We start from the raw sequence: 24,472 nt of genomic DNA on the forward strand, positions 1-24,472 counted from the left end.
GTGTGGACTGCCCTGCATATAAATCCTATTCATTCGTGTCCGTAGGTTTGGATTCGACAGTTTCTGAGTGGCAGACACGATCACATCACAGTGACATGTGATAGTGACCAGAAGAATAAGAATCTGAGCAAAAAAAAAACAAACAAAGAGAAAAAGTAAAACAATAGGGTTTCAGCCCTAATTTGACTGAAAGTGTGAAAAGTGATAATTCAGAGTTTGCAGAGATCAAGCTGATGTTAAAAATAAAATCAAAATTAAAAATCTGGAATTTTCTCATATTATTTTTCCACATTCGTCAGGTTTTATTCTATGAACATCATTTCATATTTCCACAATAATAAAACAATATAAATATACAACAAGTGAAGAAAAGTGACTTTATGTACAAGCCCTGACGGTTCAGCTTCTGTCTGATTATAAATAATTATAATATAACAATGTAAACAACGCTTTCATGCCTAATTGATGGTTTATAAGTTGATGGTTTATCTATTCATAACTTTACCACAGTTACTTTCTATTTATCACTGAACCGTCTCATTCAAACCTCTGAGATTTAAGGTTTAAACAGAAAAAAGAGACAAACTTCGACAGTCGAATAGAAAATAAATAAACTGTGAAAGTGCTGATGTCGTTAACTGACATATTTAATGAGTAAGACGTTAAATCTGTTAAGACTTAAAGCAAAACATTAAAAAGACAGAAATCCTTCATAATGTGGGGAGGAAATGCTTCATTTTTAATAGAAAACACATTTTATGTGAAAGTTTATTTTATTTAAAGCAGCGCAGGGGGAGATCCTCCACATAAACCCTTAAAATAAAAACTCTCAATTCAACTGCAACAAAGTCAAAATTTAATTGCAATAAATTCTCAAAATTGTAATAAAGTCTCTATTTAATTAAATTCTCAATAAAATTGAAATGAACTCACAATGAAATTGCAATAAAGTCTGAAATTGCAATAAATTAAAAATGTAATTAATTTACCCTTAATTGCAATACATTTCTCAAATTGTTGTATCAATTCTCTAATCTGTATATATTGTTCAATATGCAGAGGTCGAATAAAAACTGATTGAAACCAAATCATTAAAATGAATGACGGTAAATAAGGATAGTGTTAATTGATTTAAAATGAACCAGGTTTGGCTTCATACGCCGCAGGGAGGAGAATAAAACACTGATTAGAATCTAAAGTCATTTACCGACGAGAGAGTCGGCTGCTTCGAAGACCTCCCATTATTTAAGATTATATCACAAAGAAAGATGATTTAAACCAAGAGTCATAACAAAGTCAGAACATTAATCTGTAAAGCTACTTGTTCAACGCACATTGAGAATATTAACCCTGCCGTGCACACAACAATATGTTCTGATGTTGTTTATATTTTGCATGTATTATGTTTTATATATAATGTATATATTCTAGTATTATACCAGCTGCCTAACACCAGGTTTCTGTGTGAATAACTATGGAGGCTGACGTGGTTAAATATCTCCTTTTGAATATTTAAATGATGAATACTTCAAATACACGTTTATTTTGAAATAGTTTGATAAACACACGAGATAAAGTACCTAAAAACACTTCTCTATGAATTCAAGAGTAAATCTTCTCTTAGTTCAGAACATTGAACAAAAACAGTTCAAATGATGTTTTGGCGATTTAAATATTTGCAAAATGATGGATTTATGTTATTTTTATTTCACCCATTCTGTTGCTTAGCGACCGAATGTGAACATCATGTGCAAAGTGGACAGTTACAGATTAAATGTCATCGTTAAAACCTAAAAAAAGGACAATTTTAATCAGACAAAATAGTTTTTGTTATTTGGTTGAAAGCCGGATTATTAAAAATAAAACTTCACAAAATAGTGCAAATTAACCTGCTCGTTCTGAATGGGACTGTTAGCATGACACGCTGCATAATCCAGAATAATACGTCTTTCCTTGTATTAATCTATTATAATTTAGATTTTCTTATATAATCAATCACGTACAAATTAATCATAATATATAATTTGTATAATCCAGCATAATCTATTTGTTCTTGTATAATTTAGAATAATCAGTGTCCTTGTATAGTCCATCATAACATAGTGTTCCTTATAGTATTCCAGATATATTATAATCTGGTTTTCTTTATACAATCCACAATATAGTTCTCTTTATATAACCTATAATAATCTCTATTACTCTCTATTATTATCATATAATGTATCATAATGAATTTGTCTTGTATAATCTATCATAATCTTTTTTTTCTTGTATAATCTATTGTAAACTGTCTTTACTTGTAAAATCTGTCATAATCTATTTGCCTTTGTATAATTTAAAATAATCTGTCTTTCCTTGTATTATCTATCATAAACTATTTTTGCTGGTAAAATCTATCATAATCTAGTTTTCCTTGTATAATCTATCATAAACTATTTTCCTTGTATAATTTAGAATAATCTGTTTTTCCTGTATAATCTATCAGAATCTGTATTTTCTTGTATAATCTATTCTAGTCTATTCTGTGGATCAGCATTCAGATTACAGGTTACCAGTAAAGAACAAGGTAGTTTTAGGGTTCAGATTCAGATACAATTCAGCTCACACAATGAAATAAATCTAAAATGTTCTTTGGTTTATAGTCATACCAAATGGGATTAGGGTTTAGTATTTTGGGATTGAAGGAAACAATTTGCACATCGAGGCCACATATAAGTGAATTAAACCGAGCAGGAAAAAGGAATTTGCTCAGTTTTAAAATTTTCAAAAATGAAAACAAAATAAAGTGGCCTGCGATTGTTAAGACGGGCCTTCACAGCAAAACACAGAAGTGTGAGTTTGATTGATGCATTATTTATTGTTGCTTTGACGACAGAGTAATGTGTCGTTTATATTTAAGACATTGCGTAATAACAATTAATTCGAAAAACATGATTCTATTGAAGGTTTATCCCTGTTCTCTCATGTGAAATTCAAAGTACTTTTTAAAACCTGACAGTAGCGCGAGAGCCTGGTGTAACCATAGCAACACGGGTTGTATCTTTAGCATTAGAATTAGCATTGGAAAACCTTTTGCCTGAACCTAAATTTGTTTTTGTTTTTTGTTCTTTTACTGGATATCACAGTATTTGGTCCAGAAGGAACAAGAACTAAAACTTTTCCTCCGAATTTTGCTTTGGCTTTCGGTCTTACTCTCCAAGTCGGAAAAATGATGAGAATTCCACATGAGAAAAGAGGAGATCAAGGCTCATGGAGTTTTAAAAGCCAAACTGACTCACAGCGGGACATGCGACGACACCATTGGGTGGAAGTCGGCCCTTAGTGCTAATGCTACACTAACGACTGGTGAGGAAAGAAACCACCAGAAAGACGAATCGTCACTCAATCCCTTGTGCGGTTTGTTTGTTATACGATGGACTCTCGTAGGTCTTCCTGTAAGTTCCAGACCTTCCGATGAGGAGCGGCGTGGAGCACCACCTCGCTGGTGACCTCCACTGGTACCACCGTGAGTTCCGGCCCGCACTGGGCCACGGCGCGGCTCCGCGGCGACTCCGAACAGACGGGCGCCCCCTCTGCTCCCTCGGCAAGGTCCGGGGCGCTTCCGTAGAGCGCAGCCATCTTTCGTGCCAGCAGCCCTTCCTTCTCGGGGGGCTCCTCCCCCTCGCTCCCGGGCCTTTTGGAGCGCTGCATGAAGGACGCCTGGCGTATGGAACGTTCTAGCAGGTGCTTGCGGTACGCTTTCTGGATCACCACGGCGGCCAGCTCCTCCTCTTTACGACGGAGTGTCGTGGTGATCGGCGCGAAGGAGTCCGAGGTGGGGTTGCTCATGACAAACTTGGCCTGGATGCTCTCCCGCATGGCCGCCATCTCCACCGTGTCTCCCAGGACCATCTGTGTGACGGCCAGCAGGATGTCCAGGCAGTGGATCCGGTCACCGATCACCAGGGGCAGGTCCATCTCGATCAGTCGCAGCCGGTTGGGCTTGGCCACCTTGAGAGGTTCCTGGAGGGCGTCGCAGAAGTCCGAGAGCCGGCTGTACTCGATGAACTGGGTGCCCTCCACGTCGAACTTCTCCCAGGTCTCGTTGAACATCTCAAAGTCCTCCTCGCACAGCGCGTCACCGCTCTCCTCCTGGGCTACGTTGAAGTTCTCCAGGATGATGGCGATGTACATGTTGACAACCACCAAGAAGGAGATGATGATGTAGCTGCAGAAGAACATGATGCCCATGCCAGGGTTCCCGCAGTTTCCCCTCACCTCCGAGCCCGGGTTCTCAAAGTCCGGGTCGCAGTCCGGCGGCTCCCTGTTCATAATGGGGAGTAGAAGTCCGTCCCAGCCGGCAGAGGTGGTGATCTCAAACAGGCAGATGATGCTTCCCCCAAACGTCTCAAAGTTGAACATGTCATCGATTCCCGCTTCCTTTTTGATGTAGGCAAAGTTTGACATGCCGAATATGGAGAAGATGAACATGATGAGGAAGAGCAAAAGGCCAATGTTAAACAGGGCAGGGAGTGACATCATCAAAGCGAACAGCAGTGTCCGGATGCCCTTGGCTCCTTTAATAAGACGTAGAATCCGTCCTATCCTGGCCAGCCGGATCACTCTGAACAGAGTGGGCGACACAAAGTACCTCTCTATGAGGTCCGAGAGCATCGTGCCTGGAATAAAAAGCAAAGACACCAGTTAGAGAAGTGGGAAGAAGAGAAACTGAATTATGTAAGAACATCTGCCTTTGCATCTTCCCTCTCTCTGTTCAACGTCATTCCTTCTGCAAAGGAAGTCTCAAAAACAAGCTAAAGACTCAAGCCGGTCCGAACATCCTGGTAGAGGTCTCTGTGGCGCTAGCTTTTGAACGTCCCAGTGTTCTATTCACACAAGGCTAAGAAATGACTCAACTGTCCCAAAGTGTCCTGTCGGTTCCGGTCAAGGTGCGGTGTCAAGTACCAGAAATTTCATCACTGTTAGAGTCTGGGAGTGAAGTAAGTCTCTTTATAGGTAACTGCCTTTGTACCATTGTACCACGGAGCCCCTTTCTAAAAGCTCCATCACAGACGTGTCAGGGTTGCGTGGTTGGTATCTCAGGCAGAAGTCTGTTTCCTGTGTTGTGTTGCGTGTTGTGGTGTTCTTTTCTGTCGTCTGAGACCCTGAGGTTTGCAAAAGCTGAGGTTTCAAGGATAGCAGAAGTAAAGCAAAAACGTGTGAAGAATAAAGATAAGTGTAAGTGTAAAACGTCCTCCACACCTTCAAATCCCCTGAATACAGTATGTACAATAGATGTACTTGGCCCAATCAACAGATTTTGATTCAGATTCTGACATTGCGATCTTAATAAAATTAATTATATGGCTTCAAAGGGATTTAAATGAATGTTCCGCTGTGGAAACCCACCAGCTATGGACAGGATGACGACGACAAAGTCAAAGACGTTCCATCCGTTGGTGAAGTAGTAATGGCGGAGGGCGAAGAGCTTGAGCAGGCACTCGCCGGTGAAGACCACGATGAAGGCCACGTTGAGCTTGAAGAGGAAGACCTCCTTCTCCTCGCTCTGGTTGTCCGTCTCCACCATCATGGTCACCATGTTGAGGCAGATCAGCGACATGATGAAGATGTCAAAGAACTGCTGACTGATGAAGTCGAACACCACGCCTTGGATCAGGTTCTTCACAGGGGTCATGGGGTCAAGGGGGTTGGGTGGGAGGGGGGAGAGAACATGAATTCCCAAGGGTCATTGATCCTGTTCACACCAGCGCTGTGATGAAGGTCAAAGGTCAATAATGACACGTCCATGCCAAGCATTCCAACCCAGTGTGGCATGCTACATATCAACCCCATGTAACCTTGTTGTTGTTGTCGTTTAGTTGTTGTTGGTAGTAGTTTAGATGAATTAGAAAAACAACATACCATGCATTGCAACAAGCTTGTTGGGAGGGGTACCCGGTTCCAGGCGTTCCCAACCAGCGGCTCGGGGGCCCCGTCTTCAGGGGTCAGTCTCAAAGATCCCCGGCGGGCGGAGCCAAGATCAGCTTACTCGTTCTCAGGTCGTCAAAAATAGATTCATAAAACACGCTGCACAAACCATAATGACTCACAATTATTATTGGGGTCGTTTCTGAGACAAAATGTGTGAAGCTCCGTCTCAGAAGGTTCCTTCATTCTGGTCTGTACGGAGCAAACACGTCTGTACGTCTGCTGGACCCCGAGTTCATTTGGTCTCGGTCTAATTCAACATAGATGTTGTGATGATGTGTTTGTTTATTTGTCCGCTGGTTGTGTGTCGAGAACACCGCCCCCAGAGGCTCACGGGGGTATTACAGCCGTTCCGGACGGATTAGAAGCGAGTTAGCAATGTTAGCATTTTGCCCATTTGTTTTCGGTACTTCTTGTGTTAATTTGTGTTGTTTGTTTGTTCGTTGTGAGATACACGATAGATGGATACTTCAGTCAACCCTGGACGGAAACGATTCAGAAATAACGTTAAATTGACTGGAATTTGACTGTTTAATAGTAGACTGTGTCCAGTCCATCTTGGAATATTATTTAAGTGTCTAAAAAACAAGCTCTGCTTCAAAGTTTGGTTGAGTTTAGTAGTTTTGCTGTAAGGCATCGCTACGGCGGCACCATGCTCGTCGGGGACGTACTGTCGGGCGCGGGATGGGTTTCTGGGGTTTCTTGGAGCCGAGTTTCTTCATGGCCTCGTAGTATTTCTTCTGTTCCTCCGTCATGAAGATGTCCTTGTCCCCAAAGTGCGGAGAGAAAGAAAAAGAGAGAAAAACACAAAGATAAGCACCAAGACCCAGCGCGCGGCCGCCAGCAGCGACAGCAGGGATTCAATGGGAGGGGGCGGAGAGACAGGAAGTGTCCCTTTTCAAACAGGGGGCGGCACTCATCTTCTTCTTCTGCTGGTTGAAGTTGTCGATGATGACGCCGATGAAGAGGTTGAGCGTGAAGAAGGAGCCGAAGATGATGAAGATGACGAAGTATATGTACATGTAGAGGTTGATCTCGTAGGAGGGCTGTTCCTCCACCTGCAGCCAACGCAGACGCCGTGCTGTTATCCCTCCACTACACCCCGTCACTCCCACTGCACCGCACGTATTATTACATTTTAACATCATCCTTTAATTTCCCTATCTTATACTGTACGGTCATTTTAGACAAAACACATGGTGTGTCGTATGCAATAACAAAATACGTAGTTGTAAATATAAATCATTATTGACATACATTTCAGGTAAATCGCCAAGCGCAATAAGCTTGGCGATTTACTCGAAATGTACATCAAAAATTTAACAATTAATAAGTCGGAGATGAATATGTGAAATCAATAGATCAAAAATTAATTACCTCTCGGGAGTCAACGGCGGCGTACATGATGTCCATCCAGCCTTTGAATGTCGCCTGTAAACGCAGAAGTCCGATCAGATCAGAAGCAGATTAGCGTAGTGCCGCCATGTCGATGTCATTGATATTGTGATATGAGAGACGACATCGTCAAGGATTGTGGTTTCCATGACATGGCGGCGTAGTTAAACGTTGTCTTTGATGAGCGTCGGCAGCGGAGCGACGCAGTTTTCTGAGCTGCAGAGGCTGTTGCAGCTTCTACCCAGTGGTCACGACGTCCACATCTCGTCCTTTATACGAACACCGCCGGTAAACATGAAAGCAGCGACAGACATCCCCAAATAATCAACGTGGAGGCGCTGATCAAACGTTGTGACGTCTGATAGTGCCCTCACCACTTGCAGCAGAGAGAGGTAGCCCAGCCCCACGTTGTCGTAGTTGACCTTGACGTTGGCCCAGCGGGCATCGTCAGTCTCCAGGGCGATGGCCAGGCAGTCGCTGCGGTTGTTGACCTGCTCCATGGGGAACAGCTCGCCGCTGGTGGTGTTGAGGCAGTGGTAGAACTTCCCGGCGAACAGGTTGACGCCCATGATGCTGAAGATCAACCAGAAGATCAGACACACCAGCAGCACGTTGAAGATGGAGGGGATGGCCCCCACCAGCGCGTTCACCACCACCTGGCGGGGAAGAGCGACAGCTCCATTAGACGAGATAAGACTTCATTTATCCCCCCGGGGGAACAACAGGAATACATCGAAAACATGCCGTTTACTGCATGCATGCACATGCATGTCTTTTCATTATTCATTGAATACTTGGTAACGGGCAAACTCTGAAGGCTGTGCAAAACAAAATAAATAAAATAAAATAATCAAAATCTGAAAAAATATCGACAAGAAAATAACAAAAGAAATATACAGGCAAAAATTTAAGGAAAAAATATAAGAACAATTAAAAAAAAAATTATAGTATTGTAATGCTACCTTGACATTGAGAGATGGTCGACTTTGGGCGGAAAGGTTTTTTAAGCAGAGGTGTCTTTATATCTATTTTATTTGAATGATAATTGATGCTCTTCCCTGACTTCACGGTGTTGGTATGCAGCTGAGCAGCCAGGCAGGCGAGACGACAACGCAGAGAACACACGACTCCCACTCATGATACAACCTGTTCCACCTGTTGGGCTCTACCCTCTCATCCAATGGCCAACCAACCACTCTCATCCAACCACTGACCCTCATGCCCTCAAATCTGGACAGGGCTCGCAGGGGCCTCAGGGCCCTCAGGGTTCTCAGGGACTTGATGGGCCCCAGGTCCGAGTAGCCCATCCAGTTAGCGCACAAGCTGACCAAGGAGACCTGTGGCACACACAAACATTTCCTATTCAGGTGTTACCCTGGAGTTCAGGAAGAAAGTCAAGCACTTTTCTCATTGAATGACTATTTTTAATGAATTGAAGCAAAACTTTACTGTTGTTTTTTTTTTTGTGACATTTCATCACACGGTGAAATGTACACAGAATTTGATTCCCGTTGAACTCTCCTGTTTATTCACTTCAGACACGGCACACACATTTCGAAATGCAAAACCAAAGGATCTTCTCCTATTTGTGGATGCTGTTTCTTTCCCGGCCGGCGTCACCTCCGTCACCGTCACCGCGCTGTGAGAAAGGTGAAGCACGAGCTTCGCCCTCCTGCTCCTCTGACTCACGTCCTTCAGGCCTCGTTGCTTCTATCTCAGCCTTTCGTGCGGAACTGAGGTACGTGCATGTGCTTCTCATTCGGGGGTCAACTGTGACTCATTTATGAGCCCTCACATGTACTGTATGCGTGAACTAATCGCTCTGTCCAGAGGGGAACCCGAGCGCGTCCAACGATAAACTGGAATCATGGGAGTGCACAGAGAAACATTACCCCAAAAAATACAATCGTCCAATCCAAACGTTGGAACTTACATCCACGATGAAGAAGTCGAGCCAGCACCAGGCGTTGGTGAAGTAGGTCTTGTACCCGTACGCCACCCATTTGAGGAGCATCTCGATTATGAAGACGTAGGTGAAGACTTTATCCGCGTACTCCAGGATTATTTTGATGGTCCGCCGCCTTTCGATGTGGATGTCTTCAAAGGCCTAAAGAGAACAGACATGAGGCTAGAGGAACCCTGGGAACCTTCCCTTGCATGTTCGGTTTGGAGAACACGACTGAAAAGCTGTCTGAATATGATTCAGGGAATTGGGCTTATCAGCCAGTCCCCAAAAACCCTTTCCAAAAGCTAGATGCCCTTGATTTCACCGTCGGAATCTAAAGACCTCATTTCATGCTCAGTGTTCCATCAGTCTACCCGTCATATATTAAATATGCATGCAGGGATGTCAAATATGTGACCGGAGGATCGGATGGCAGCCTGCAGGAGGATTTGAGCTTTTCAAATTCTCCTTTTACAAAAATGTAATTAAGTTATTTTTTCATTGCAGAGCCCGGAAATAATGGTTGCCCAGTTGCCCCGGCCAACCAGATTTTGGCCATTGTCAACCGTCTCGTGCATCACAGTATTCCTCTGTGTGTTAAGAAACAGAGTTTCCCTGGCACGTTGATTTACTTAAAAACAATGAAACTAGTGTGAACATTGAAATATGGTGATTTTAATTGTTTAGGATCACTATCATTCAATTAGGAAATATTTACAATTCTGCAGCCACGTTGTCCGCCTTGGCAACTGACAGCTGATGCATGGTTGCCAACTCCAAAACCACTTCTAAAAGTCGGTGTCGGGCTTTGCAATGTGTGGAATTCAATGTTTTCTCCTATTTCTCCACTAGAAGTGAAGATAAACTGAACTTGTAATTTGGGTTGAAAGACTTTCTGGGTATTGCACACACATGGAGCTCCAACCACTTCCGTTTCAAAACATCTGTTCCACATGAGGTCGATTTTTGTCCAATCTGGCCTGCTGCCCCCTGCTGGCAGCAATGTTAGAAACATGCTGTTTCTCCGAATTAGATTAAGAGGAGACTCACCAGAGCTCCACTGCTGAGGAGGATCATGAAGATGATGAAGGTCTCGAACCAGTCGTGCTCCACGATGGTGAAGCAGGTTCTGCGGATGTTCCACCAGATTTTGCCTTTTCCTTCAGTGATGTCCACAGTCAGACACGGCCAACGCCTTACACAGTCTGAGGGGAGAACAACAGGAAGCCACATTCAATGCCAAATACACCGATCAGCCACAACATTAAAGCCACCACTAATAACAATAATATTGTGAATCTCTCCCTCGTGCTGCCAAACAGCTGTGACCCGTGGAGGTATGGACTCCCTCAGACTCTGAAGGTGTCCTGTGGTATCTGGCACCAAGACGTTAGCAGCAGATCCTTTAAGTCCTGCTAGTTGGAGGTGGGGCCCCCATGGATCGGGCTTGTTGTTCCAGAACATCCCGCAGATGCTCCATCGGATCACCGCGTCTACGGTCACCGCGACCGTCACCGCGCTGTGAGAAAGCGCGGTCTACTTTTTATTTTATTTTATTTTATTTTTGTACTTTTTCCTAGGACTTCTTGTGTGCTATCACCGGGTGCGTTGCATTACATTTCACTGCATATATGTATGGAAGTACGTATATGTATGTGACAAATAAAAATCTTGAATCTTGAATCTTGAATCTTGAATCTTGAATCAGACCCTAAGCCCGCCCATCCACATGATGTAGAAGAAAATGTCCATTGCTCCATGATCCAGTTGTGATGCTCACTTGTCCATTGTAGGAGCTTTCAGGGGTGGACAGGGGTCAGCATGGACACTGTGAGCGCTCCCATACGCAGCAAGCTGCCATGCACTGTGTTCTACACCTTTCTATCATAGCAACATTCACTTTTTCAACACTTTGTGCTACAGTAGTTCTTCTGTGGCATTGAACCAGACGGACTAGACTTCACTCCCCACGTGCATCAATGAGCCTTGGGCCCCGTGACCCTGTCACCGGTTCAGCGGTCGTCCTTCCTTGGACACTTTTGGTAGTAACCACTGCAGAGCGGGAACAGCCACAAGACCTGTGGTTGTGGAGATGCTCTGACCCAGTCGTCCAGCATCACAATGTGCTCCTTGTCAAAGTGGCTCAGATCCTTACAGTGCAGCTTATATATAATAACAATAATGTATAACAGTACATATATAATAATAATATATAACAGTATATATATAATAATAATAATATATAACAGTATATATATAATAATAATAATATCTAACAGTAAATATAATAGTAATACATAATACCATATATATTATAATAATATCTAACAGTATATATAATAATAATAATATGTAACAGCATATATAATAATAATATATAACAGTATATATATAATAATAATAATATATAACAGTGTATATACAGTATGTGAATACTATATAACACTATGTCGATAATAACCCTATACTGTGTATATAAAAATTATAAAAAAATAACAGAATATATGTTATAATATATAAAAGTATATGTATAATAATAATAATATATAACAGTGTATATACAGTATAATAATATTATATAACACTATGTAGATAATAATAATATATAACAGGATATATTATAATAATATATAACAGTATAAAAATAATAATAATAATAATAATAATAATAATAATAATAATATAACAGTATATATAAATATATAAAATTGATATATCCCACCCCTTGACAGGTGCCCCCCACTTTGGGGGGGGCACCTGTCAAGGCGTCACCGTCTTTGGGGAGAAGACGACAGCCTTCACGAGGCCTCTCCTGTGAGTAGTGAGAAATGGTGCAAGACCAACTCACGAAACTAATGTCGCCAAAGAATCATCGAGCTGGCAGACCAAGGTACAAGCCAATGCCAAAACCAAGGCAGAGAACATCCTCTTTAGGACGGGCGGACACCCCCACCGTCGAAAACCAAGGTCTGCCGGTGCTCCAACTCAATGTCGAGGGCCCTACCATCGCCAAACTCGAAGTCATCAGGCATCTCGCCGATTCCAACAAAGTGGCAGCGGTCCTCCTGCAAGAGACACACTGGTTGTCAGATGAAAACCTCAAGCTTCCTGGGTTCTCCCTCGCTGGATCCATCCACAGCAAGAAGCATGGAATGGCAACCTTCGTCCGAGATGGCTTGAGCTGGGCAGCCACCAGCCAATCTCCACCTGGCTGCAACATCGAGTGGCTGGCCACTAAAATCCAAGAAACATCTGTCGTGAACGTATATAAGCCCCCACCAACAGCGCTGACTGCATCATCACTTCCATCCGTGACTGCTCCTGCCATCTATGCAGGTGACTTCAACTGCCAACATACGGATTGGGGTTACCAACACACATCACAGGATGGAGAAGCACTGAGTGAGTGGGCCTCTAACGTTGAGGCACTACTGCTGTACGACCAAAAGGAGCCCCCAAGCTTCTGCTCTGCACGTTGGAACTCTTATACCAACCCAGATCTGGCCTTCGTCATATGCCGCAGTAACGACCTGAAACCGGAGAGACGGGTCTTGGACAGGTTCCCTCGCTCACACCACCAGCCATCCATCATCAAAGTACCATCCCTAGTACAGCCGGTAGCTGGCAAACCGGTCAGGAGATGGAACTTCAGGAAGGCGAACTGGCAGTCGTTTACGGTGGAAACAGAAAGAAGAACTGCTGGTCTCATGGACCCAGAAGCAGAAGACGTGGATGCTGCATACAGTGCCTACTGTGAAGTCCTCCAAAGGGCAGCAAAGCACAACATCCCACGTGGCTACAATAAAAACTATATTCCGGGCTGGGATGAGGAGTGCAGCTGCCTGTTGCGCCAACACCAGCAGGCGATCACCAGGGAAGAAATGGACGCAACAGCAACAACCCTACTGCAGAAGCTGGATGACACCCGAAGGGCTAGGTGGACGGAAGTAGCGGAATCCATCGACTTCACCCACTCCAGCCGGAAGGCGTGGCAGACCATCAACTTGCTCTCAGGGAGAAAAACAACACCTCGTAGGTGTCCAGTGACTGCAGATGCTATTGCTTCCCAGCTCCTGAAAAATGGTCGCTTCCCTGATGCGGACAAAAACTTCGCACGACTGACATCGTGTGAGGTATCATCCCTCTCCAGAGCAGCCAGCGCTGATGCTAATCTCTCAGGAGACTTCACAGCAGCCGAGCTAAAGGCAGCAATTAAAAAACTGAAGCTGGGCAAATCACCAGGTCGAGACAATATCCACCCAGAGTTTGTTATGCACCAAAGTGAAAGAACATCTCAATGGCTACGCACATTCTTCTCATCATGCTTCCGGAGGTCCAAGCTCCCGAAGACCTGGCGCCGTGCCTCCATCATAGCCTTGCCAAAGCCGAACAAACCCGCCGAAGACCCGAAGTCCTACAGGCCCATATCCCTGCTCTGTGTCCCGTACAAGATTCTGGAGAGGCTGATCCACAGCCGCATTGAGCCAGTGGTGGACCCTCAACTCCCACCGGAACAAGCCGGCTTCCGCAGAGGCAGGTCAACGGTGGACCAGGTAACGCTACTCACCCAGGACATCGAGGACAGCTTCCAAGATAATGAGAAAGCTGGAGTAGTATTCCTGGACCTGACAGCCGCTTATGACACCGTGTGGCACCGTGGACTACACCTGAAACTGTTGAGAACAATCCCGGACCGGCACATGGTGAGATTTATTATGGAGATGCTATCTAACCATAGCTTCATCCTACAAACCAGCGATGGCCAGACCAGCAGGCTCAGAAGGCTGAAGAACGGTGTCCCGTAAGGCTCTGTCCTCTCACCAATGTTATTTAACATCTATATTCACGACCTGCCAGACACAACATCCAAGAAGTACGGCTATGCGGACGACCTGGCCATCATGCTTCGATGCCCAACATGGAACACTATGGAAGAAGGCCTCAACCGAGACATGGGCATCCTGGCAGACTACCTCCAGAAGTGGCACCTTCAGCTCAGCATGGGCAAAACAGTGTCTGCAGCTTACCACCTCTACAACCGGGAGGCAAGAAGGGAACTGGACGTGCATGTTGGCAACATCCGCCTGGAGTTCCAGCAAGCCCCCAAGTACCTCGGCGTATGCTTGGACCGGACGCTGTCCTACAAGCAGCACCTGGATGAAGTGAAGGCCAAGACAACCGCAAGGGTCTCGCTCATCCGCCGCCTTGCAGGCTCGACTTGGGGAGCTTCCCCCCAGACCCTACGCATATCCACGCAAGCCCTGGTCCTACCCGTAGCGGAATACTGCCTGGAGCAGAAGTCCACATGCGAACAAGGTGGATACTGTCATCAACAGCGCCCTCCGGATAGTAACTGGTTGTCTGAAACCCACCCCTGTGTCCTACCTGCCAGTCCTAGCTGGTATCGCCCCACCCAGTCTCCGACGGGAAGCAGCTACCCTCGCCCTGGCAAGGAAAGCCCAGAAGAACGACTGGCACATCCTACACAAAGCCACAACAACACCGGCACCACCATGCAGGCTCAAGTCTCGCCATCCCTACAACAAGGCAGCACAAGAGATGCTACAGTCGATCCCTGACGACTTGTCCAAGGACGCCTGGCTGGCAGCATCCTGGAGACAATCGTGGGAGTCAGCTGCGCCCTCCCGCATCCAACGATACATCCGGGACCCAGGAGGAGGTGTAAAAGGAGAAGACATGCCACGCCACCTATGGACCTCGCTGAACCGCCTGTGTACTGGCGTCGGGCGCTTCAAGTCCTCTCTAAAGAAGTGGGGCCTATCCGACAGTGCGTCATGCGAGTGTGGCGAACCTGAACAGACTGCCGAGCACATAATCACCAGCTGCCCCCTATACAGCCCACCCTCAGAAGCTGGCCTTTTTGACCTAGGATTGGAGACGAGGGCGTGGCTATATGACACTGAGTTGGCCATCTGATGATATACGAAAAAAGAAGAACACAGGTGCCATTGAAACCAGATGATCAATGTTATTCACTTCACATGTCAGTGGTTTTAATGTCTGCGTGCATGGGCATGCGCCCATTTTGGCTTGTTTTGTACCTTGGGTTTTAGACCTTCTTCCCCATCTGAAAACTCATCATCATCATCATCATTATCATCATCATCATCATCATGTTTTAAGGACTTTGACTTTGACCTTACTAAAAGCAAAGTCAGTCTGTTTAATGCTGTTTAATTAATAATAGTTTTCCTCATAATGTCCTGACATGTTTATATAGAGTGCTTTAATAGTAGCTGTCCTCAAATGTTGGTAAAATTGAATTCAGTGTGTTTAATGGTAAATGTCCTCATACTGTCTGGAAAATTTTAATCCACTGTGTTTTGACACTAGCTTATTGTTGTATAATGTAATTTTGTGTAATGTTATTGTTGTGTAATGTAATGCTGTGTATTGTAATGTTGTGTAATGTAATTGTTGTGTCATGTTATTGTTGTATAATGTTATGTTGTGTAATGTAATGTTGTGTAATTTAATGTGATGCAATGTAATGGTTGTGTAATGTTATTGTTGTGTAATGTAATTGTTGTGTAATGTAATGTAATCAACTGTCAGTAAAAGTTGTTTTCCTTGTGTTTAATGGTGGTTGTCCTCATACTGTCACTGCCTGGTTTGGGAACTGTACTTCTCAGGACAGGGGGGCCCTGCAGAGGGTGCTGCATTCAGCCCAACCTACCACTGCCACCACCCTCCCCTCCCTGCAGGACTTATACACCAGGAGGTGTAGTAGCAGAGCTGCAGCATCATGAAGGATCCTCACCACCACCACAACCCACTGTTCCAGCTGCTGCTGTCGAGCAAGAGCCTCCACAGCCACACAGCGAGAACAGAGACTGAGACGGAGTTTCTACATCAAGACATAAGAACTGTCAACGCTGACCTCACCAGGGGTCCTCACAAAAAGTACTGAGTCACTCACACAGACCCCACTACCTTACTGTACTGTGTGTAGCAGACTGTACAGCATACTGTATCACTGTTCTGGGTTACTGCATACTGTACTGCATACTGTATCACTGTTCTGGGTTACTGCATAATGCGCTGTATTGCTGTTCTGTTCAGTGTTGCTGTGTCGTACTGTTGTATCCTGTACTGTATTTCTCCATACTCACTGTATTCACAGGCACTTTACTGCACAAATCTGTATATACAAATGGCCTATCCCATATACAGTACATAACTCTATTCCCTTTATTTCTATTTTGTACCCCCACTCTGTATTACCTCTTTGAGTCTTATTTTATATATTCTCTTCACTAACTACATTATGTTTTAGGAATCGGTTAGTTTCAGTCTTGTGCTAGGTAGGAAACAGGCTAGCTATTATGTTCAGTTTAGTAACTATTGTGCATAATCTCCACATGTGTTGCAAAGACATTTCACTGCTTATATGTATGAACGTATGAATATGTATGTGACGAATAAACCTCTTGAATCAATCTGCCCTCATATTGTCTGTAAAAGTGAATTCAGTGTGTTTAATGTAAATGTCCTCATACTCTCTGTAAAAGTGAATTCAGTGTGTTTAATGTAAATGTCCTCATTCTCTCTGTAAAAGTGAATTCAGTGGGTTTAATGTAAATGTCCTCATACTCTCTGTAAAAGTGAATTCAGTGGGTTTAATGTAAATGTCCTCGTACTCTTTGTAAAATGTAATTCAGTATGATTAAAATAATGTCCTCCCACTTTCTGACAAGGTGAATTCAGTGTGTTAAATATAAATGTCCTCTTACTCTCTGTAAAAGTGATTTCAGTGCGTTAATATAAATGTCCTCATACTGTCTGCAAAAGTGATTTCAGTGTGTTTAATGTGAATGTCCTCATACTTTCTGTAAAAGTGAATTTAGTCTGTTTAAAGTGAATGTCCTCATACTGTCTGTAAAGCAGGCCTCTGGTTCCACTGGTTCGGGTTCTTCCTCCTCCTCTTCCTCAGGTTCAGGTTGAGGTGGTTGGTAGTCCACGGTGCTGCAAACTGAGGACTTGTCATCATCATCATGTGTAGCTCCTAGCAGCTAGCCAAGAAACAGAAGTTATTCATTATTTCCCACTTTGGTTCAAAATGGCGTCCTTATTGCTGTTTTTGACCGTTGAAAACATCACTCTAGAAGGAGCCAAGAAGCTAAATGGAGCAGCCTCAGTCTAAACTACAGGTACATCACTCGCATAAAGTGTTGTTTTGTTCATGAAAATGGGTCGGATTAGCAAATAGAACAATAGAAGGGAATAGCAACAACAAAAATAATCACGAATTCTAATAGTATGAGTGACTAGGACCAATGGTTTAACAGGCCTTCAGACGTATTGGTCCTGAAGGTACGGTGGTCCTGAGAGCTCAATGCACCGCAACTCAAGAAAACAAATGCAAATAGACAAAGCACAAATGCAAAGGCCACAACTTAAATGAAATTAGAACACATGCGATGCTTTTAGAAAACACGCTGCAAGTCCAGACATGTCGATGAACTGCATAGCAGAATGCTTTGCAAATAAAAAATACATAACCGCATTAACGAAAAACACAAACATATTAACGGAAAACACAACCACAGTAATTGAAAACACAAACACATTAATGGGTTTGCTCACAGCTGACTAAGAGCTCAACTCAACTGACTGATGAACGGATTACTTCAGGAAGTCATTCAGTTCAGTTTGTTTGCCCTAAAGATTCTAATTGTTGGCAGCTGACACCACACTATCACAGAGCCGGTAGAGGCCGTTTTCTCTGGAACATCGCACTTAAATGGCTTAAATAAAAACTATGGATTGATGTAAAAGGTTTTTTTTCTATTTATGAATTGCATCTATTTATATTGTATCGTACTGCAGATAAATCGGTGCATCCGGTGTGGATCACTTCCGTAATGTGGCTTTTGCGTTTGTGTTTTCCGTTAATGCGGTTGTGCTTTTCATTAGTAGGGTTGTATTTTCCCTTAATGTGGTTGTGTTTTACGTTAATGCGGTTGTGTTTGCTGTTAATGTGGTTCGTTTTCTGTAAATGCAGTTGTGTTTTTCCTTAATGCGGTTGTGCTTTTCCTTAATAGGGTTGTGTTTTCCCTTAATGCGATTGTGTTTTTCGTTAATACGGTTGTGGTTTCTGTTAATGCAGTTGTGTTTTCCGTTAATGCCGTTGTGTTTTCCGTTAATGCAGTTGTGCTTTTGGTATTTGCAAAGTGTTTTGCTCTGCAGTTCTCTCGACATGTCTGTAATTTGCAGCACATTTGTTAAATGCTGCTCATGTGTCGTCATATTGCTAAACGTTTTCTTAATTTGCTCATGTTTTCTATATTTGCATGTGTTTTCTTTCGTTGCAGTGCGTTGAGCTCTCAGGGCCACCGTATAAAGGAGACGCTGCAAGGCTTTTCTTTCTGGTGGAGAGTAGCTTTTTTTTGGCTGGAAAGAACTTTTGGGACAGTGGAAGAATGTAGGCAGTTAAATGTGGAAATGACGATTTCCCTCTGTCAGTCGGGGAGAAGTACACTAGATAGTTGATTGTCATTTTTTATCTAAAATCCATTGTGTTGGAAAAAGGCTAATAATAACAGCTTTCCTGTATTTCCCTCCCGGGGATCAATAAAGTGTTATCTGATACTGTAGATAAGTGCTCGACAATACAGGTTGCCCAGGGCATTGTCCAACAATCTTTTTCCCCCTTGTCAACCAGCGCGGTATATTTTGCCATCTGATTAGAAATCAATTGATCGATTTATCTATTGATCTCACCCTTGTTGTGAATCTTGACAACCAAAAGCTGATGGATGGTTGACACCTTGGCAACCACTTCTTCTAAAAAATTTTGGAAGGCCCTGACACTAAGGGGACGAATATCTGAGGAATGAATCTCCATGGTACTGTTAGCACACAATACTTTTGAAGTACACCTTTGAAAGCATGCGCCCATTTTGGCTTGTTTTGTACCTTGGGTTTTAGACCTTCTTCCTCTTCTGAAAACTCATCATCATCATCATCATCATCATCATCATCATCCTCATCATCACTGTCCTCCTCCTCCTCCTCCTCCAGGTTTTCGAAGTCTGACTCCCCCTGGGCGATGGGCACGTTGACGCTCAGCTCTCCGTCCACAATGTACCCAGAAGGCCGACCTTCCACCAAACAGTTCAACATCCCGTCGGCCATTTTGAGAGCCCGCCCGCTGTCCAGGTGGTTCAGCTCTATGGCTTCCATGTTGGGATCCCCGTCATCATCCACCGGAGGCTCCTCGATCTTCCCAGGCTTCCGGCCCAGCAGCCGGAGGGCCAGGCCCATGGTGGAGGCCTTGAGCCAGTCCACGCCCCTGGTGATCCGACCGATGGCGATCTGCAGGTTGTTCATCTCACTGTCGTCGTCGCCCGCTGACAGGTTGTCCCCACTAAAGGAGTTGAGCAGCAGGGCCAGGAAGAGGTTTAACACCTGGAATGGAGGGATGGTGTTGATGAGGAAACAGAGGAGTGGAGCAAATTTAAATAAAGTTTTACCTCAGTTTTATCCATACTTTTGTCCAAGATATTTTGTGTATGTGCGTAGTAAATGGTTTGAGATGATATATTTATCCATATGACCTTCTCTATGATTAAAAAACTATACAATATAGCCAGACTCCAACAAGGACCATGGCCCAGTTGCCCCTGCAACCAGATGTGGGCCAAGCATTGTCAGCTATCTTGTGTACTTTATAACCCTAAGGAGTTAGGGTTATAACTATTTATTGTACACAGGGTTAGTTCGGGTTATACCTTTACTGTATACTGTACACAGGGTTAGTTAGTGTTATACCTATATACTGTACACAGGGTTAGTAAGGGTTATACCTATTTACTAATCAGGGTTAGTTAGGGTTATACCTATTGACTATACACAGGGTTAGTTAGGGTTATACCTATTTACGAAGCAGGGTTAGTTAGGGAGTTGTTCTTGCGATGGCACATCAGTAAATATTAAGTTGCTGCTTGTTGCCGAAGCAGCAACTCTATGTTTAGGGTCCGAAACCTATTAGGCCTCCGTTGCTCAGTTGCTTGGTTTCTCGGTTTCTATTTGCTGGGTTTAGCGGGAGATCATGGTTACACAGACCAATGGAAGGCTGATTCCTGGCCTTCCAGCGCCCGAGCCGATAATCAGTGAGGCTACGGGAGGGAAAATGGCTGAGCTGGACACAGATCCATGGGACCCCCGCCGGACCCCCCGGGACGCGAGGGGTCTAGGAGGTGAGGGCCTGGTCGTCCATTCGGCTCCCTTCCAGGAAGGTGTTTTTAGGTCATCGTCACCGTCCTTGTGTTAATTCGAGCAGATATCGCTGAGGACATTTAACGAAGATGGACACGCCTCGATTGGTGAAGGTATGTTGGTCATTAGTGCGGCTGATAGAAGTGAATGAGATAATTAATAGTAGATCATTTATCCATCCCAATAATTAAAAATATAAAATGACAGCACAATAAGGTCGGACACAAATTAGGTGCTCTGGACATAAACATTTATCTTGAAATTGCTTGACATGTTTATCCAGCCGCATACATTCTGAATTAATAATATCCAGTGAAGACTAGAATCCACATTTAGGTGAAGTCGTAAAAAGCTAATTTCAGGAGTATTTTCTCAATGTGACTGTCAAATTTTCAAAATCCTTCTCAGGATATCTCATGAACTGGACTGGACTGAGACAAATGATTAATTGACTGATTCCTTGTGTTGATTATTCAATTATTCCCGTTATTACACCATAAGGTTACACAAAATTGCTTAATATGTTAATGTAAATTTATAATATATACAAAATGCAGCGAAAAATGTATTTGGAATAACATTGAATATTCAGTGAGGTGCTGTGAGCGATTTGGTGTTTTTGTTTTTTGTCGACACAGCACAAACACGACTTGGATTTGACGCAGTCGCTGCGTGATCAGCTCGCTATGACCCGCTATCAATTAGAGCTAATTCCACCGTTAAAATGTCTCTATGAGCCGCGCTCCCTCAGCTGTCTGGCTTCATCCAAGACGGATCTTAGCACCTACTCAAGGTCACAACCACCGTTTGCACGATCGAGTCATTAGATATAAATAGTAAATAGACACCCCCCTCCACCCACCACCCACCCTAAGTGCTTGCGCCACTTTGCCACAGCATGGTACCAGCTCAACTCTACACGACTCAACTTGCTTTTTTGGTTTTTCCATCGGGCAAAAGTTGTGGATAGTACCCGGTACTTTTTTTTTTTGGTATCACCTCCGTCGAGGTTCCAAGTGAGCTGAGGCGACACCAGAAGGTGATGTGAAAACACTGCAGACTACTGATTGGTCAGAGGGAATCGTCACCGCGTCATCATTGCGCAAGGCGGGACGTCCTGCTCTGAAGCAGGATTTTCCCAAACTCTCCTACTTTTTTTTTCGCGTCTTGCCGCCGCCAGCCTCTCCCAAAACAGAGTTTGTCCTCCTTGCTGTGACAAACAGCCACACAACGGGAATCAGTGACACCGTCCCTTGGATATCCTCCAATGTTCCTGTGTGTGGCGCGTTGAAGATGACGTCACGGCAGTTTCATGCGGCGTCGCTATGACGACCAGCTACATCCAGGGGGTGCTATCTGCAGTGGAAAACAAAGTACCTGCTGCCAAGAGCGAGTGGAACTGAGTGGAGTTGAGTCAGTCTTTCGTCTCTGTGTGTGGTGGTGGTGGTTCATGGTTCCATTCTTCGATTTTATTATGCATTTATCTCTGTTTTCAGGTTTTCTCAACTGACAAATTAAAAATCTTAACAATTTGTGTTCCCATCCAAACAACTTTGGGTGTCTCTAAAATCCACTTTGGAGCAGTGAGTCACACCAGAGGAAGCATGGCTGCCATGTTGGACGCCAACACTTTTTTTGTTTTGTTACTTGTTCGTACCCTGGCATTTAATCACAAGCCAAACCATACCACAAAATACAGTGTTACAAGAGGAAGTAAAATCACATTTCTATCCCCCATGTTTACTCAGAATGTACTTTCTAAGGTGCTGTCAGGGCTCGGCCATGTTCCACTCTCCTGGTATTATTATAATATTGTAATACTACAGCGAGGCGGCTTTATAGGCTAACAGCGCTCGCAGAGGTTCAGAGCTGATCCATAGGATTCATATGATCTATATGATGTACACACGGTTAGTCTACTCTTCTACACTACCTACTTCTCTCTACCTCCCTTAATACTACCTCTACCCCACACTATCTCTACTCTACTTCCATCAACCTTATGTCCCTCTATTCAACCTCCATTAAACCTCCACCTGACCTCTACTTGACCTCCATTCAACCTTTACCTGACCTCCATTCATCCTCTACGTAACCTCCACCTGATCTTCATTCAACCTGTAGTCGACCTCTACTCTACAACACAATCTACTTCTCTACTCTGCCTCTACGCTACTTCCATCAACTCTACGTCTACGTCCCTCCACTCAACCTCCATTCAACTTCTATTTGACCTCTATTTGACCTCAATTCAACCTCTATTGGACCGCTATTTGACCCCCAGTCAACCTTTATGCCACTACCTACTTCTATGCTACTCTACCTCTAATCTACTTCATAAACTCTACATCTATGTCCCTCCGCTCAATCTTCACTCAACCTATAGTTGACATCCATTCAACCGCTAGTCACTATCTACTCTACTACACGACCTACTTCTCCTCTACCTCCCTCTATTCTACCTTTACTCCCATCTACTCTATCGCTACTCAACTTCCCTTTACCTTTACTTTACCACCCTCTACTCCATAATAATAATTCCACTCTTCTTTGCTCGACTCAATTCTTCCTCTTCTCTCCCTCCATAATTAATGAGACTATGCGGCCTTCTACATGCATGCCCTTAGAATCCATCCACCCATCCATCCATCCATCCACCCATCCATCCATCCATCCATCCATCCATTCATCCATCCACCCATCCATCCATCCATCCATCCACCCATCCATCCATCCATCCATCCACCCACCCACCCCTCCACCCCACCCTCCATTTCTCCATCCCTTCCAGGATGGAAGGCGAGGTCCCTGCTCACCACCAGGTTCCCGATCACCATGACCATCATGAAGACCACCAGGCACATGGAGGGCCCCGCCACCTCCATGCAGTCCCACATGGTCTCGATCCACTCGCCGCACAGGATGCGGAAGACGATGAGGAAGGAGTGGAAGAAGTCGCTCATGTGCCAGCGCGGCAGCACGCAGTCCTCCGCAATGCGGCACACACACTCGCGGTACGACTTCCCGAACAGCTGCACGCCCACCACGGCGAAGATGAAGACGATGATGGCCAGGACCAGGGTCAGGTTCCCCAGGGCCCCCACCGAGTTCCCGATGATCCGGATCAGCATGTTGAGGGTGGGCCAGGACTTGGCCAGCTTAAAGACCCGCAGCTGGAGAGACGGAAGAGAGGGGGAGAGAAAGATCGATCTATCTATCTATCACATCCATCCATCCATCCATCCCTCCGTCCGTCCCTGCGTCTCACCAGGCGGAAGGAGCGGAGGACAGACAGCCCCTGGACGTTGGCCAGTCCCAGCTCCACCAGGCTGAGGGAGACGATGATGCTGTCGAAGATGTTCCAGCCGACCTGGAAGTAGTAGTAGGGATCCATGGCGATGAGCTTGAAGACCATCTCTGCCGTGAAGATCCCTGTGAAGACCTTGAGGGACAGACAGATACATCGGTAAAGGTAAATAATTACTATGAAATAACTCAATTATTTTAGCGTCTACAGCATTCAGTTATTACATTATATTACAGGTATAGGTAAATAAGGTATAATTTATTACAATGTTATGCCAAAATGATTACAGGATACCTTATAGGTATTTGAGGTATAAACTATTACTATTTAATTACCAAATTATTAGAGGATAAATTATAGGTATAGGTATATAAGGTATGAATTATTATTAAGTAATTACTACATGAAAATGTAGTAATTACAGGTATCATATACCTGTAATTACTGATTACCTGATACCAACAGGTATCATATATACACTATTTACGGTGAGTTATTACTATGTAATTACTAGTTTATTGTTATTATCACTATACTGCCTGGATGGTGAGGATTTTGGGCAGAAACCCACCAGGTTGCCCACGGAGAGCATGTCGTTGAACTCGGCCGTCATGGGG

At 44.2% G+C, this 24,472-nt stretch overlaps 1 protein-coding gene across 1 annotated transcript in view; it reads right to left on the reverse strand.

The window, feature by feature from the left end:
• Positions 1-302: 302 nt before the first annotated feature.
• LOC307245499 (sodium channel protein type 4 subunit alpha A-like) overlaps positions 303-24,472 on the reverse strand; it is a 36,711-nt gene continuing 12,541 nt past the window's right edge. Inside the window, exons 10-23 of the mRNA XM_080021097.1 lie at positions 24,427-24,472; positions 23,817-23,990; positions 23,365-23,721; positions 19,247-19,738; positions 17,202-17,340; positions 10,358-10,512; positions 9,296-9,469; positions 8,577-8,699; positions 7,737-8,018; positions 7,345-7,398; positions 6,888-7,025; positions 6,639-6,743; positions 5,389-5,659; positions 303-4,658 (exon numbers count right to left, since the gene is read on the reverse strand). The exon at positions 24,427-24,472 is cut by the window's right edge and continues 193 nt beyond it. Of these exons, the coding sequence (XP_079877223.1) occupies positions 3,406-4,658; positions 5,389-5,659; positions 6,639-6,743; positions 6,888-7,025; positions 7,345-7,398; positions 7,737-8,018; positions 8,577-8,699; positions 9,296-9,469; positions 10,358-10,512; positions 17,202-17,340; positions 19,247-19,738; positions 23,365-23,721; positions 23,817-23,990; positions 24,427-24,472 (3,763 nt within the window). The 3' untranslated portion in view covers positions 303-3,405. The remainder of the gene's footprint in view (positions 4,659-5,388; positions 5,660-6,638; positions 6,744-6,887; positions 7,026-7,344; positions 7,399-7,736; positions 8,019-8,576; positions 8,700-9,295; positions 9,470-10,357; positions 10,513-17,201; positions 17,341-19,246; positions 19,739-23,364; positions 23,722-23,816; positions 23,991-24,426) is intronic.

The sequence above is a fragment of the Zeus faber genome (genome assembly GCF_960531495.2).
Source record: "Zeus faber genome assembly, chromosome: 20".
NCBI lineage: Eukaryota > Metazoa > Chordata > Actinopteri > Zeiformes > Zeidae > Zeus > Zeus faber.